Raw genomic sequence first — 18,190 nt, 5'->3', positions numbered from 1 at the left:
GAGGGAGAAAAAAAAAGGCAAAATTAGAGGAGGTCCTAGGGCTCTGTTGGAAGATGGAGGTTCATCGTTTCACATTGGCCATGCAAACTCTTGACAAGGAGGATACTGCCTCGTCTGCATCTTCTTCAGTCATTCTCTAATTAAGAAAAATATTTCTTAAATTCTCTCCATAATTCTTTTAAAAGTCTCTCAATTCATTTTATAGAAATACTCTTTGTAATTATTCTCGGTGAATGCATTATAAAAAAGAGTAACAACGCAATAAAATACATAGATTTTGCTCCTACACCTCACTTTAAAAATTCCCCCATACGTTATAATTTTACATTTTGTGATAGGACTGATCTGCTGGCTATTAATTGATTTTATTTCCTTATGTGCATTATTTAGGTTTTATGTATAGGTTTTCGTCTTCAACATATATTTTTGAAAAGGCCGAATGACTATTTCCCACCCAAGGGTTGATGCAAATCTAATTTTTTACCCATTAGCTATCAAATATCTAAATATCTACTCGTCTGTTAAATTTCACTATTATTATTAAAGGTAAAATTGTTATTTATTAAAATATTAAAAATGTTAAAATTTGTCATATTTTCACCCCCAAGTTTAAAAACTAATAAATTCAATAGACTCAAACTTTGAAAAACTTACATTCTCCTCCTAAGGTTTTTCTAGCACACTGCCAGCGGTTAGAGACAATGGCAATGGAAACGTTCTCTCTCCCTCTCGACTTATCTGTCAATCTCGTTCTATTCCCAACCAACCTCGACAGATGAAAGTTGGAGACGAAGACTTTTCTTTGTCTCCCTGATAAAGATGATGATTCGTCTTCATCTCAGATATACATGACGAAATCGTTGTTGTTTGAGAGATGACAAAGACATGTTATTTTTATTTGAGACGAAGACATTTTGTCTTCATTTGGAGACGAAGAATGGTCTTTGTTAGCTGATTTCCTCTATCAGTGACAACAAAAAATGGAGCGAAAGTGAGAGAGAAATCAAGAGGAAGAGAGAACACCCTCGTTGCCATCACCAACCACTGATAGTGATGATTGAAAAAAACTCTAGGAGAAAATATTGATTTTTCAAACCTTGGGTGGGGGAATTCATCAAATTTTTAAACTTTGGGAGGGGAGAATTAGATAAATTTTTAGTTTGTTTAAAATATTTTAATAAATGATAATTTTATCTATGATAGTAATAATAAAATTTAATAGACAAATAGGTATTTGAATTTTCAATAATCATAAGTGGGAAATGAGGTTTGCATCAAACCTTGGGTGGGAAATAGTCATTTGGCCTTTTGGAAAATATTATAATTCAAATATACAAATACATTATTTTATTTCTTTTACTATGGTGTAAGATGTACTAAATGTGCAAAAGAAAATGACACAAATGATTTTTAACATGGTTTAATTGATGATTGAAAAACTTATATTCACGATATGTTATTATTTGGTGTATTCATACAATAAAAGATATTCTAAGTAAGATGTAAAGTTAAAACATAATACTCATATATATTAACAAGGTAATCTCAATTGAGAAGAAAGTATAGTTTTCCCTTGATACCAAGGAAATGTTCCATTTGTTGGGATAATTCCTTTTGCTTTGGAGTAAAAAGTAATATTTTCAAAATCCGATTAGATCAATTAATTTAATTGGGAACCGATTTTTGGTTCAACTTAATTTCTTTTTTAAATGGTGAATATCAACAACTCAGTCAAAACAGGTTAAAACCAGTTGATATAGATTTTTTTTAAAAACCAATAAAACCTAGTTTGCAAGTTTCATTAAAAACATTAATATTTTAATATTAAAATTTCAAATTAAAAAGTAAAAAAGTTAAAAGTATAATACCACCCTATAACTAGATTTATTTTAAAAGTCAAACACAAAACCGAAAAATCTCTCACATATCTCCATCAAACTTCAAATCTCAATGTTCAAAGACAATAATTTCATTAATTTTTTGCGTAGAAAGAAGGTAGGCGAGGTATTAAGTATAATTTTGTATTGATGTAGTTAAATAATTTGGTAAAAATGATTTTTTTGTGATTTATATAAATTTGTTGTGTGAATAAAATAAAAAATTGGGTCTATAACATATCTTTTTTATACTTTGTTCTAAATCTAGAAGAATTTATACTATTAAAATTTAAAGTGAAGAATTAATTATAAATCAATTAAAATTTATGTAAATAATTTTTACTTTAATGTTATGTATTGTACTATTAGTATAAATAAATATATTTAAATATGGTGATTAATTTAAGAATATTTAATAGATGAAATTTATATTAATGAATAAAATAATTATATAATATTATAAAAATATTAATTCAATTGTTTATTATTATTTATTTAATTATAATGATTTAAATTGAAATTGATCGATTGAATCAATTAAACTGATTAAATTATAAATCATTAATATAACTAATTCAACCACTAAACATTGATAAAAAAACCTATTTACGCTCCTTCAGTTGCTGGTTGATAAAAGATCTCTCTAATTATGATTATTGTAACTAGTCAATGAACATGGTTTTACGTGTCATTCAAGTAAGGAGAAACTCATGAGGAGGATGTTCCACAAATAGCTATAGCGCCATGTGTCTTCAAACGAAGATGGAATAATTAATTAGGAGTTGTTACTTTGCCAAGAGATTTAACAATGCTTGAATTAAAAATTGGAAATAAATACGATTTGCCGATGGAGATTAAAGTCAGTCAATATTGATTAAGTAGTCGAAAGAAACAGCCTAGCTAACTGCATGGAGTATCGGCTTCAAAATACGATGATCTGATTTGTCCTGAGTAATTACCATGGACAATGAGATGAGATGACAAGACTGAATTATTGAAGGGTTTCAGTATTAATGAGGTGATGAATCGGGTAGTGTAGTAGGTTAGGTTGGTTAAATATGAGAAACAAGAAGCGGCTGCCATTGGCTAAAGGTACAGCCCCATAAATATGGGTCAAGGGGGTAGGCCCATTGCAGGAGCTCGCAAAGCCCCTGGACGAAAATTTAATGAAGGGTTTAATTATAATTGCATTGTCCTAACTTTGTGTATCCTTTGTATCTTGTAGTTGTAACCCTAAAATTAATAAAAATCCTATTGTGAATTTGAGCATAAACAATATTAATCGAATCTACATTCTCTGTAATTGATTTTGATTTCCTCTTTTCTTTTCTTCACTTATTTCGCTTCATAACAGCCCCTTTGTATAGGATATATACATAAATTGATTCAAGTATGTATTCTTCAAATTATAAAGATTATTGTGACAACCGCAGATAAATTCTATATCGACATAGTGCAAGATAGATGTTGAGTTTTTTTGTATATTTCATATTGTTTGAAGATGAGAAGATTAAAATGGTTAGGTTGCAAAATTCAAAAACAGAACTATAGTGAACTGTGTATACAAAATAAATAATATTTTAACCATAACCCAAATTATTGGATTAAGAATATTACAATCAAGAACATAACTTTCCACTTTCCTCCCATTTGGCTGAAAATTTTGGTTTTATTTTCAATTTGGAAATCATTATAACTTGTAACATGACAACATGGTGTTTACTTGTAAATCCAAGTATCGATACCGAGACAAGAAACAAATGATTCAAGCTTATTTTCCAACAACTAATTATACAAGTCATAATTATAAAAATTGGGATTAGATCGATCCAATTTGATCAAGACTTATAGTGTTAAAGATGACAATTTCGGCCGATTTTAGAGGCCCCAATCCTCTCCAACTCTAACGGGGAAGAGATTTTTCAATAAAAATTGGAAAGAGGACTAGAACAGGGATAAAAAAAAATTTCACAATTAATGATGAAAATACATGTATCCCCACCCACCCCTCCCCTTCCCCTCCTTGCCCTCATTTTCGTCCTTTTATATTAAAATGTTTACTTAAAATAATAATATATCTTTATAGTTTTAAATTATTTATATTTTACAAATTTTTTTAAATTTTTATTGTGCATATTAAAGTGGTTAATATATAATATTTATGATATTTAAAATAGTGGACTGATTTTAATTTTACTTGATTTTGTTATTTAATATATTTATATTATGTTTAGAGGGTATAAAAAGAAAAAAAATTTTTATGGATACAGAGAGAAAATTTTTTTCTACGGAGACAAAAAGAGGATTTTTCTTGATAGGAAAAGGGATGAGAAATCATTTTCATCCCTGTAACTCTATGGCAATCAGACATAGAGTAGTCTAGCCTGATTTATCAATCTAAATACAAAGTAATATATATAACCGCAATTCAGTTGAACAAATTGCAATGGTTTACGATTGAGTAAATTGCCTAGGTAATCATACATTATGTTGACGTAAGCAAACATTTTACAAAGTTCTTGGCAAACTTGTCTTGGTTGTTAGTGCAATGGTGACACCCATTTGAAAATAATACAAATGGTTGATCTAACCGGTCAAACTAAAAAAAAACTTGAACCGGCCTTCGGTCCCATAATTAAAACAATAATACATCCATACACAATTTCTATAGATTTCACTGTCGGCACTTGTCAAATTATCTAATCTTTGGAACAATTCAACCACTAATTATTTGATGATTATAAATCAATGGTCCAACTGGGGTAGCATTACTGCGTTAGCTGTGCCAGAGCTGTGACTAAATGGCTTAACCCATTAGATAAGTCCAACGGTTTACCTACTAATAAATGCACTCCTTCATCTACCTTACAAGCAAAGTTATTTCTAATAAATACACTCTTTCTTCTACCTAATACAACTACAAAACCCCACCTATAATTTATTTAAAATTTTAAAGTATGAATGCGCATAACATTATCTGGATATCTGGATATCAATTATATGATAACACATTATCTGGATATCTAATTAAATATTCAAATTTGAGTGCGTATAACATTGCTCCACATATATAAAAGTTGCATGTGGGGTTCGATTCAATTTGTGCTAGCACAATGAGTTGTGGTTTGAGTTCAATTTGAAATAATTTAACTCTAAATTTGGTTTGAATCGATCTGAATTTGAATATTTAGATCAACTTAAATTTATTATAAGAGTCCCTATGCTTTTACTCATCATGGGAGGAATCCATATCACTTTATTTTCCTTGGGCCTGAGCCAACAAAATTTCAGGCTCTGCTTCCCGGCCCAGCCCAATTATTAGATCTCTTACTGATATTCCTGGAACTTGCTTTCTTTAATTGATAAAATTGATAATGTAATAAATTTGTATACCCTCAGTGATAATTTCCCTGATTTGTTTCATTTAATTGCTGCAATACGATTAGGTTTATGCAAAGCTCAAGCTTGGGATTAGAGACTTGAGATAAAAACTATTAAATCGAATTTGACTCAATAGATCACAATTAAACTTTATAACTTATATATTTGTCAGTTTTCCTCATATTCAAAGCTATGTAGTAAAATCTTAACAAGACGTTTGATTCGAAAAATGTTTTATTATCAAAATAAGAAAATTATCTTGTAGATAGAGTACTTTAGGGATTATTAAATATAAATTATTATTATATTTGATAAAAATGGGTCGATATAATTAATTATTGTATTTGGTTAGAAACAATAAAAGAATACTAATGTATTATTTTACTTAAATGCCCTTAAATTTAATTATTTTAAAAAATTTTATATTATTTGTTATATTAATTGAAAATGAAAGTATTTTTAGCTCAAAAAAAATTAATAAATAAGGATATAGTTATAATAAAATCAAGGTTGACTTGATAATCTTTTAATATTTAAGGTGGAAGTGGTAATTAAATTATCTCTTATATTACCTGTCATATCATTATTGGTAATAGAAGTTTACATAAATTTTTTTATTATTTATAAACAAAACAAAATAATATAAATAATAAAAGATATATTACTGAAGTAATCTTTATAAATATTTAACCAAATGCTCCCTAAATGTATAAATGCTAGTTTGTTAAGCCAAGCAGTAAGCTCGAGCTCAAGATTGGAGACTCGAGATAAAAACTATTAACTTGAATTTAACTGAATATGTTATAATTAAACTTTATAACTTACATATTTATCTTTTTTTTTCATACTCAAAGTTATGAAATAAAATCTTAAATGTGTAAATGCTAGTTTACTGAGCCTAGTAAGAAGTATGAGGTTGACTTGAGGATAATACTTGAGTTGCTCAAACTCATCTCAATTATAATTTAATCGGATTCAATTAAATAAAAACCGAGTCATGAGTTACTTAAGAACAATTTGTCTCAATTTGCAACCCTCTTTAGTCCTGTTATCGGTAGACCATCAACATCGAGATTCAAGACTAGAAAATTCATGAAAATTGCTTTAATACAAGAATATAATTATATGATTAGGTTGTTAAGTCATGCTCAAAAGCTTATTAGGGTTTTGACTGGTCAAAATCACTGGTTCATCGTTAACCCTCTCCCTTGTCGAGGAGGACGGTGCTGCCATTCAATGCACTTTGCCAAAAAGTCAAAAGAATCCCCCTCTCCTGAATATGCTGACAAAGATTTTTATTATTAATTTTACATTCTTCTAATTAATATTTTTATATAATTAGCCAAATGTAATGTGCATAGGTTGAAGAATAATTGTATGTTAATTAATGTATTTGAGAGAATCCAAGTACTTTAAAATGGAATTGGAAATCACATGACGCCTTTACCGGAAAATCATCTTCATGCAGGTAAAATTTTAGAAGTAAATTCGATCAAAGCTCAATAAAGTCTAGAGTCAGTTTATGCTTAAATCAAAGATATAATGTTTAATTTAAGTTTTAATTTGATTTTATTTAAATTGATAAACAGTATTATCGGAGGATTGACGACATATCCCAAGCAGAATGAATACTGTCATCTTATATACAAATGAACCGATCTCAAATTGAGCTATCAAGTGAAAACTAATTTCAGTTTGAATTTGACTATTTTGAACCAAATAATAGATTCAGTTTGAACCCATTCGAATCAAATCTATCATATTCATGTTTATGTTTATACATTACAAAAAAAAAAAAATGGCAATAGTAAGAGAAAAATGACAAATGGATGACTATGCAAATGATATTTTCATGATTTTAATAATTAATTATATTTACTCTCATTAAAATTAAATAAATTTAATGAAAGAAAAATTATTCATAAAACTCTATTTTCTATAGTTAACAATTTTTAACAAAGGAAAAATTCTCATTATTATTTGTTGTTATAACTTCCTTTGTTGAAAGTATTAACAATGAAAATACTTTTAATAAGAGAAATTATAACGATTGGTCATGATTAGATTTTTTTTCATCATTAAAACTTTTTAACTTTTTAAAAACAGAAAATATACTTTTAACAAGCATTTTCCGTTCGTTAAAGTCATTAATTTACTTATTTTTAATAAGAGTATAAATAATTTATTATTAAAATCATAAAAATAATATTTATAATGATCGAATATCTGTTTTTCTCTCGTTATTATCAGTATCTTTTGTCGTAAATGTTCGTCATCATCAACAATCAATATTAAGAGAGAAATGAAACAAACCGTATAAATATAAACTTAAAAATCACTGATAATATGATTGTGCAGAAGGGTTTTTGTTAATTTCTTAAGAAAGAGGAGATCTCTGAGGAATTCCTTTTCTTCTACTGATAATGCAGCTGGTAGCCATGTCTTCGTTATCACTACTTCTTTTCTTTCTCACTATCCGACTTTGATTGTTCTGTGATCCTGATGATGCTGAAGACCAACTAATTCTCTCTTCACTGTTTACTATCGTCGACTGAGTTTCTTCCTCTCCCATCTCCTGTGGAATCAACAAGTCTGGACTCAGTGTTAATGTGTTGCATCTTCTTAAGTATGGACTGAGGTCATTGAAGTGTTTCAGCACGAAGTCCACCTGATAACATTCATAATTCAACATAATTATAAAAGAAGCAATGTTATAAGCACATATTTGCACACATAATTCGATATAAAAATAATATATCATCATGTAATTGAATATTGTTTTATTTTTAATTAAAAATCACTCAATTACATGATGACATAACATTTATACTTTGAAGAATTATGAATTGTATTGTGAATTGAATTAATATTATTAACGAAACGTTATATGATATATAGTTTTATAATGTAAATCAAAATTATATCAAATCAAATTTTTATCAAATCAAATTATACTCACATCAAGTCATAATGAGATTGAATTGAATCAAAATATATTACATTTAACATACTTTATTGGTCACATAGTTTGATTGTAATCAAAAGTTAAAACCCAAATTATATATAATTCAAGAGTAATGTTACGTGCATCCAGTCTTAAGTATATAATTGGTTACATAGATAAAATGTTATCGTGTAATTGGATGTTATTTTATATTTAATTCAAAATCATACAATTATATAATTTATATATTATTTGGGAATCCAATTAAATATACAAAATTGGGTGTACATAGTTTTATTGATAATTTAATATTATAATTTCATTTGTGCAATTACCTTGCAGCCAAGAGAGCAATGAATGTAGGGTTCCTGAAGGCTTCTATTACAGGAAGTGCAATAGTTTCCAGCTCCTTTAAAATGCCTGTTTTGAGGTCTCTTCTTGATGAACACCACTTTTGCACTATTAATAGTATATGCCTGTGAATAGAAAAATAATCTTCATGAACAAATATGTGGATAGGGTAAAGATATATAAAATCAACAAAAACTATGTATATCCAGTAGCAAAGTACCCAGATGTATTAAAAATGATTGTGAATTGAGAATAAAGTAACATTCAATTAGATAATAATACATCATCTAAGTATTTAAAATTAGATATGCGAAACATTGCTCATATCTGAGTGGAGGGAAATTGATCAAGAAATTGAAGCACCTGAACACTAGAGCAGTCTATGAGCTTCTGGAGATCATCCAATCGAACAACTTCATGATAAACATATCGGCGAACCTGAAGAAGCCTGTGAAAGCGATGAGATGGAATACAATGAGGACATATGCTGGTGCAGCAATCCAAACAGCATATATTCTTCTCATTTTTCTTTGCTGATTCATGATAAGAACAACCCACAAAGAATTTCTGTGTGTAAAGAGCTTCCAACCACGCAGGCCTTTGAATTCCCTACAATTCAACCCCAGACATTAATATATAATTGAATAAGTGATGGATGAAAAAGAAAGAGAACAAGTACACACCATGATCATATTACAGAAGCTTGAAAGAAAGAAACAACCCTAGATAGCTGAATATCTCAAGATAGTGGCTGATTTGCTGAAGAGAAAGAGAGAAAGAGAAAAAGAGAGAGAGGAAGTAGAGAGTATGGAGAAGAGTGTATTTATGGAGGTTCACAAGAAATTAAAGAGTGTATAATTATTCCATGAGAAAGAGACAAATCTATGTAACTTGTGAATATGTGAGAGAGAATTTTAATAGAGAAATGAAGAAAGACAGTGAGCTATGAGCAGAACGTGGGCACGGTTTCTGTGTCTGCCATTCTTCACCTCTCCTTTTTAACAATGGCCAAAGGACTTATCCTCACCCAAAGTTTACCCTTTTAACCAAGTTTGCACCCATTATTTTTCAAGAACTCAAATAACTACGAATTTATTAAATTTTGTTATTACTATTAAAGGTAAAATCATTATTTTAAAATTTCATTTAAAGAAAAAATAATTTATCCTCATTACTAACCTTAGTTTCAAATACTAATAATTTCTCCTCTAACTTAATTTTAAAAAGTTATTTTTTCACTTCCTCCATCTAAGGTTCTTAAGGTTTCTATATTATAGAGTTAACGCTATCCTCTTCAAAATTTAAAACATTATGCTTACACCCTAAAAAATTATTCCCTCTTTTTTATGATTGTTCTTTTTGGTGATTCATTCCAGCACGTCATTGACCCCATAAATAGTATCTCCTTTCCCTCCCCAGTGATTTCTTGACACGAAAACCACCAAAAATCTATTCAAAATGGCTAAATTTTGTCACACAGGTTGACAACACGTTAAAGTAAATAGTCAGAAAGAATAATAGTGGAAAAAAAATGAATTTTTTGGGGTGTAAGTGCAATGTTTTGAACTTTAAGGGGGTTGGTTGTTAACTCTAAAATATAAAAACCCTAGGAATCCTAGATGGTGGGAGTGAAAAAGTAACTTTTTAAAATTAGGTTAATGGAAAATTTATTAGTTTTCAAAACTAAAATAGGAAATTTGGATATATATATTTTTTTTTTAAAATGAAAACTCAAAATGATGATTTTATTTTTAACAATAACAACAAAATTTAACAAATAAGTGGATATTTAGGTTTTTGAATGATAATGGATGAAAAGTTGGAAAAAGAGATTTTGGGGTGAACCAAGTCCTTTGGCCTTATAACAATATATAAATATAAAGGGTAAGAAACCAAATAAAATAAGCAGCAAAATACACAAATCTTTCAAATGAGAATACAAAATTTGCCTTAAAAATCCAACACGGGAAAACTATGGGCAGAAAATGAAGAAGAATTCACTATGAACAAATTAGAGTACAATTAGATGGAGAAAAAAAAAATTATTTTGTTCTCTCTTTGACGAAGCCCACAATCTTTTCTGTCTCTATTCCACAACATTTATACTCTCCATTTTTAAGTACTTTTACATATATGAAAAATCTAATCTGTAAATACTTGACACATATACTCATGGGTCATATGCTCACATTTGTTTAGCACATGAATCGTATTTGCTTAACCGCAGGTCATTCATATTCTACTTGTTGGGTGCTGCATCTACTTGAGTAAATGAGCAATACCGTGTACCTATTTTTTAGTATAAAAATAAGTACATACATAATATGTTATAATATGATTGGATATTATTTTATCATTAATTCATAATTATCCAATCATATCATGACATATATCAAATGTATACATTTTTATATACTCAAAATATATATACATAATTTTATTATAAGTATAATGAGATGTTTATCCATTCTTGAAAAACCACATCTCAAGTTTGCACTTTTTAAATTCAAATAATCCTCTTTCAATTTCAGACCATGACACACATCAAATATATATTTATTTATATATTTGAAGCGGATATGTATAATTTTATTGCAATGAAGTCATCCATTACTTATGCAAATAAATCTTTTTAGTCTTTTGCTTTTGACATTTGGGTTAAAGCAACTAAAGAAGAAAAGGGCTTAAGAAAGGAGATTGAGGGAGAAAAAAGTGGCAATTTTTTGTTGCTTTCTGACAACAAAATTCTACAAAATTCTCATAACAATCACATGATTGAGCAGGGTTCCTAATTGTTTATAGTATGACTCAAATTATTAAGAGTAAAAAGAATAATATTATACTTTCTAATTATTCTTACTATCGCATCAATTTAAATGAAAATATGTGATCGATTAGTTGATTTTAAATTAAAAATAAAGTTAATAATTATATGATTTTATCACATTATTTTACATCATTTTATATAAATAAATTTATAAGAGAAGTTTGTTACTATAAAATTACTTTGGGTAAGGTTAGAAAACAATAAAATTTTCATGATTGTTGTGACCCAATATTCTTTGAACATTCATTATAATTTCAAAGAAGTGTATATCATGGTCAAAAGAGACATGACAATATAAAAAATATTCTTTAAAAAGATTTAACATTTTTGTTGGGTCAAAGATTTTAATCTTTTTTTGTGGAAGATCATTCATAATTTGAGATTTAGTAGGACCAATTAGGGCTAGAAATGTTAATTATAAAGTTAATCAATATTAACCTAAGGGATTAAATCATAATTGAAACAAGTGATTTACATTTTCCACCTAAGGTTTAACTTTAAAATAAGTTTTCACCCACTAATTACATAAATCATAGTTCTTCACTTAAAATCTAATTCTATTAATGAAAAAAAGTCCCGACATATTATATAAAAGTTAAATTATCATATTATCCTTAATTATGTCACTTTTTCAAAGTTACTATATCACCTAAATTAATAAATTTTTAAAATTTCCTTTAGCATATCAAAGCCGTCATTAACACTATTTTTTTTCCTCTTTCACTTTCACCTCTTCTTTGTTGCAAATGGATGGTAGTTTCGATGGATTTGCGCTTAGGTGGATAATGGCTTTCATGGATTTGAGTTTAGATGGAAGGTGGTTATGAGGGGTTTCGGCTTTAGATAAGTGACCATTTTTATGGGTTTAGATTTGGATGAGTAGCGTTATGACAACTAGGGTTTACAAATTTGAATTGTAAGGACAAAAATGCAAGTTTCCAAATTTGTAAAAGGATCCTTCTTTTTTAATTTTTTTCAAAATTTTCATAAGGTGAAATTACTAGTTTGTTTTTACAACATTAGCTTTTTTTTTTAACCAAACTAGGTTTAAGGCGAGAGAGTCTGACTTATGCATTCTATAATGAAAAAGTGTCTTCAGACCATAGTGTGGGTGGGAAAATATAAATCTATCTAATTGAAACCTGGTTTTGGGGGAATAAAAACATGGCAACATTCAACCAACAACAACTCCACTAATGGGAAGCTGTGCTTTAATAATTATGTAGGGTTTTGGATTAATAACAAATATTGACAGACAGACAAACACAAACTCATTAAGCACTAGTAATTAACTAACAAATTCAATTATCTTATTTATTAATTACGGTTTTACTATTTTTGAGAAGCCCTTGCTTGGCTTCTTGCGCCTTTTACCAATAACCAAGAGCTAATCTTGGGCTTTGCTATTTTTATGCCATTCCCTTAAATACCCTTTAATCGGTTTCCATGAGTGGAGTAGCACGAGGAACCATATTTAGCTTAGACAAGTTGAAATCAAGTTAAAATTTTAGTTCCACAATTTGACTTGAGTTTGAGCTCTAGATCATTAAGGATTTTTCACTAGAACTTTTCTTCTCTAACGATTTTTTTTTTCTTTTATCTTTTTTGATGTCAGTTATGTTTGTCATTTAAATCAATTCAAGTTTATTGCACTAGATTTATGTTGAACTCGATCTAATCTTTATTTGACTTGATTTAATTCAAATTCATCTTTAATTTTCAACTCTACTTATCAAAATTTCAAATACTATTTAGTAATTTATTGAAATATTATACAAAAAAAGTTGAAAAATAGCTTATTTTGCCCAAAGTTGGACTCTATTCAAACTAAGCCCGAACAAGGCTTAGCTCAAGATCAATAAACTAATATTTAAACGTAGCTAAAAAATAATAAATCTAGATTTGATCTAAGCAAGTTCAAATTTGAATATTTAAATTAACTTGAACTCGGCTTGTTTTATAAAACAAACTCAGTTTGTAGCTCAAACTCAATTTGTTTGATTTAAGATTAAATTCGGATTCGACAAACTAAATCTAACCCTAATTTTTACCTTGAGTATTACATTACTGTTCATAGAGTCTGTAGAGTCTAGTACTTCTTCCATTCATAAATGAGAAAACCATACATGTTTCATATGCTAAGATTGAAATCACATTTCAATTAAGAAAAATGATGGGAAAACCAGCTTCGTGAGTTAATGAATCAAAATATTAAACATTATTACACAGGAAATTAATAAAGGGGGTGAGGATGTATGCATGGGCAGGGCAAGCTCACATGCCAAAGAGCTGCCGAAAGGTAATATTGTCAGGTAAGGAAGGGGAGCACATGCAGGTGATCCAAAGGGCTAAATGTCTAAAGGTTTTTAGTTAAAAGAGTGTGAGTGTCTAAGAAGTGAGAACTGACATAAATCTCAATATTCCTCTTTTCCACATCTAGTTTAAGTTTTTTTTTTTTAATTATTTTTGTTCAATGGTCAGAGTTACAGAGAGAGCAAACAGAGGATGGATCAGCATCTGAGCCGCACGAGGGGATCTCTCTGCACTCTCTGTCACTCTTAGCCCACTTTCCACTCTTCATTTTTTTTTCTTGTTTAGTTGTTTTTTGCTTAATCCCACTTCTACTCTCTGTTTCTTCTTATTTTTAACTTAATTCTCACGAGCATTCCACTTTTTTATATATCTATACTAGATAACTGTAGCTCACCTTTATGGCAGATCATTTAAACAAGTAATACTGTATGTACAATGCCTCTAAAGGTAACTTAAGCGGTAAAAGTGTGACATCTAAGGAAGAGAGCATGAGTTCCAAATTTGTTAGAGTTATATCAAAATCAAACTCTTACTTTCCTGATGCAGTGGTTGTAGAATTAGTCATTGAACCCATAGTTTTCTTCCACTTGGTGTAGTCAGTTCAAGTCTGACTAAATTATAAACTAGATCAAACGTTTGATTTATTGATACAATGATGATAGGGCAAGGGCATTTATTGTTTAGTGTGGTCAATTTACGTTTGATTAGTTCAAAAAGGTTTTTTCTTGCTTGATTAATTGATTTAAATTAAACTAAGTTGATAGCTAGATTAAACTTTTGACATACTTAGTGATACAATGGTTGTGTGATAACGCTTTCATCTACTTGGTGTGATCAGGTTAGGTCAAAAAAGTAATTTGCAACTAGACAAAAGGAGTAGTACAATTTGAGTAAGGGTCGTTACAAAAAAAGAAAGCTACATGTACAAATGTTGGATATTAACAACTGTAAACAAAATAATATATTATCATATGATTAACTAATTTTGAATTAAAGATAACTTGCACATAAAGTATTATAGCATTTCAACACCATGTTATCATCTTCTAACTTCTGTTCTCAAATCTATAACCATATTTGAGTTTCATGTTCCAGGGTTTTTCCATTAATAATCACATTTACATCTTCCCAAATTATCACTTTTCCAGGAATTATTTACTGAATCTATATATGTTTATACAAACAACTCAACACTGACCTTCATGTAATGATACAACCCAGTATGGAGAACAACTAATTCAAATCAATCACCTAGTTTCAAGGCTTCTGAGCGGAAAACATGATGAATGATTGTTGAACTTTCCTTGAGTAGTTAGTAAGACCGCATGATGTGCACACGTCTTCAATCTCCTCGTCTGTTAAATAATTATAATTCTGCAGAATCCTCTGCATTGCAAAATGGTATATAGCAATCAGTTAAAAGTTTTTTTTTTTTTGGAAAATTATGACAGCCCCGTATTTTTAAAAGCAGAAACCCTCAATCACTGAGAGCTTCTCCAATGAAAAACCAACCAATTTAGATTAGATGGTAGATCACTCCCTTTAACTACTGGAGGAAAAGATTAGTGTTTACATCTATTCTCTATCAATAATACTTCTATGTAGAATGTGATGGGTACTAGCGGGTAGTTGGGTATAACCAAATTGATTTATTGTCATGTGATTGAGTAATTTTAAATTAAAGATTACGTAAACAATTAAAACATTCAATTACATAATGATACGTCAGTTTGTTAGTATCTATCAATATCTACTGTTTATACATTTTATAATATGCATATGAGTTCTCCATTTGTTGAAAATGAGTGAACAAAATAGCGTACGAGAGATGGATATGAGTTAATCTTACCTGTCTTAGAGCCCGCGCTACCCAGGGAGTGGAAGAAGTGTATCTAAGAAAAGTGGTTCCCACAAAGACCCCACCACTTCGCAATACACGACTGATTTCAGCAATCTGACAAATTCATGAGCAAATAATTTCAGTAGTGATACAATGTATATGCATTCAAAAGGATCAATTGACACAATACAATATAGTACACTTTAAACGGTTCAAGAAATGACCATTCTGATTTTTAAAAAAAAAAATTGCTAAAAAGCATCATTTTAGGTGCAGGGACTTGTAGATACTGGATAGGGATGTAAGCCAAAGCAGATGCTACTTATTGAACACTCTCTGAGCTGGTTCTGGTAATTTTCCAATGACTGAGAAAGAATGGATTGCTTAAAGCAACACGAATCCCATGCAGGACCTACCGATTTATGGCTCTTAGCAACTACAATTTGTCCACATATTCTGCTTTGCACCATATGATTCACAACCTGAATGAAACTCCAATCACGGTTACTCCAGATTCTGACAATATTCTTGCAGTCCAGTCACACTTTTCTACAACTAGGTGTGCCCTTTTATTATCCTTGGCAAACCTTACACAGCCTTTTCTGTAACTGACATCCTCATTCGGCTCATGAAGGGCAACAGTCACATGCTTAGAATCATAAAGTTTAGAGGAGTCCATAGGTTCTTGAATAAACAATATCTAGCCAGCTAGACCAATATGTCATACAACCCAGTGATGAGGAATAGCTCCAACTGTTTACATCATATTTCATGAAGATGATATTTTGACAATAATGATCATCAAAATGTGAAACATATTCCGGATGGAGATCTTCCCAAACCCAGTTTTCGGGCCACAGCATGACAAGGCAAGAGAAATAATGCATAAATAAATAGGTTAGGCTGAATGTAGATCAAATACTAGGCCATCAATTTCCAACAACAATCAATTTGGCACATCTACAGGGGAAGTTGCAAATAAATATCAGAGGGATTCAAGGAGAAACAAGACCTACAGCATTGGAAGGAGAGGGCCAGCAGTGTAAGGCCGCCCCAGCATGAACAGCATCAACAGAACCAGATGAAAAGGGAAGCCTAGAAACATCTGCCCGAACAAGAGCAAGATTGCTACACATTATCAATGAAGTACTAGTCAGTTCTTTCGCTAATCATAATTATAAAATGCAGAACATAAATTTATCTGATGTTATAGTGACTTAAACATACGAAGTCAAAATGGCATCGTCTAGCTTAATGAAATCATAACTTTGGCGAAGCATATTCTCTGAAAAATCAAGAGCAATGACAGCTGAATATGTCCCTGATTTCGCAAATTTTCTAGTGAACAAACCACTCCCACAGCTAACATCTAATAGAAGGCCACCTTCAACAGGTTTGAAGTATTCCTGAGCCATTTTGAACTGCATTTGAAACAAATCATCATGTAATTTGTACATGATGAAAAATCTAAACAAAAACAAGAACAATGCTTGATATACATCAAAGAATCAATAACTTTAATTGGGTAGTTTTGCTTAGTTAGAATGACTATGAATAAAATTGTCAAAGTAAAATATATATACCTCTTCATCAGCACCAGGGAAGCCACTTCTATTGAAATTCTGACGCCAGCCCCTTTCGTACAAAAACGATACAAATGGACTCCTAGCAAAGGTGAAATGAAAGCATAAAAGCAATACACAAGCATTTCCTCGTACAATTTGTCAAGTGGGTTCATTAATTACTTGATGAAACTTAGAAAATAAATGAATTTTTTTTTAAAAATACCGGAAAAGCTCAGTAGAAGCAGGCTTGACTTCCACATAGTCCTTCAACCCAGAAATCAGTGTGAGATCAAGAAAATTATCCTTACTGGAATATGACCTGTCACACTTATCACACTTGAAACCAGACCTATAAATTGCTCGCCTGCAGGGTTCCAATTCAAAAAATTTTTACTTCATCTTCAACTCACAAAGTTTACATACGTGGTCATGGCTATACGGATGAAAAAGCAAAATCCTTACAAGTTAAGACCAGGAGGTCCTTTTCTTATGAGGGGTTGATAGCAAATTGGGCAACAGAACAAGTCAGCAGCCTCCAAAGTTTTAGTCACATCCTGAGAATGAAAACGAAGAAGGTGAACGATTGAAGCTTGAGTGAATAACAGAAGAATTAGGAGAAATTACCTCTTGAAGAGTGAGGGAGGAAGTGGAAGTGACAGTGGCAGTGGCAGTGGCAGTGGCGCGAACGGCCGAAGAAAAACGGAGAGGAGGGGCAAATATGGAATTACGAGAAAGATGGGGTTGTAGTGGGAAGAGTAGGTGATGGAGAAAACAAGAAGAAGAGGAAGCAGCCATTGCCATGGGATTGGCCTGCGAGTCCGTTATTAGTCTCCGCTACATGGTGACGTAGACCACTCCATCTCCCCTTATTATACAATTAATAATAAGGGAAATTGAAATTTTTAGCATTATTTTATTCCGTGTATACAAAATTATCACTTATCCTAAAGCTTTCACAAATATACCACAACAGTACTCACCTTCCATAAAATACCCCTCTTCAATTTTTTATACACAAATTTTCTCTCTTCTTCTCTGTAACTTTTTTCTCTCTTCTTCCTCTTCTTCCAAAGTGATAAAAGAATCACTCTC

At 30.3% G+C, this 18,190-nt stretch overlaps 2 protein-coding genes across 2 annotated transcripts; both read right to left on the bottom strand.

Moving 5' to 3' along the window:
* Nucleotides 1-7,562: 7,562 nt before the first annotated feature.
* On the bottom strand, nt 7,563-9,509 carry LOC123195297 (protein RGF1 INDUCIBLE TRANSCRIPTION FACTOR 1-like). Its single transcript, XM_044608970.1, has 4 exons — nt 9,237-9,509; nt 8,917-9,162; nt 8,538-8,678; nt 7,563-7,926 (listed from the first exon to the last, which is right to left on the bottom strand). Exons 1-4 carry the CDS (start codon nt 9,243-9,245, stop codon nt 7,636-7,638), a joined length of 687 nt encoding a protein of 228 aa, XP_044464905.1. The 5' UTR covers nt 9,246-9,509; the 3' UTR covers nt 7,563-7,635.
* A 5,220-nt stretch (nt 9,510-14,729) lies between these two features.
* Nucleotides 14,730-17,962, bottom strand: LOC123194246 (uncharacterized methyltransferase At2g41040, chloroplastic). Its single transcript, XM_044607397.1, has 8 exons — nt 17,723-17,962; nt 17,561-17,652; nt 17,322-17,462; nt 17,117-17,198; nt 16,761-16,954; nt 16,550-16,661; nt 15,543-15,647; nt 14,730-15,079 (listed from the first exon to the last, which is right to left on the bottom strand). Exons 1-8 carry the CDS (start codon nt 17,897-17,899, stop codon nt 14,951-14,953), a joined length of 1,032 nt encoding a protein of 343 aa, XP_044463332.1. The 5' UTR covers nt 17,900-17,962; the 3' UTR covers nt 14,730-14,950.
* Between the last annotated feature and the right edge of the window lie 228 nt (nt 17,963-18,190).

The sequence above is a fragment of the Mangifera indica genome, chromosome 13, assembly GCF_011075055.1.
Source record: "Mangifera indica cultivar Alphonso chromosome 13, CATAS_Mindica_2.1, whole genome shotgun sequence".
In the NCBI taxonomy this organism is placed as follows: domain Eukaryota; kingdom Viridiplantae; phylum Streptophyta; class Magnoliopsida; order Sapindales; family Anacardiaceae; genus Mangifera; species Mangifera indica.
This window is presented reverse-complemented; position numbering and strand designations above follow the sequence as displayed.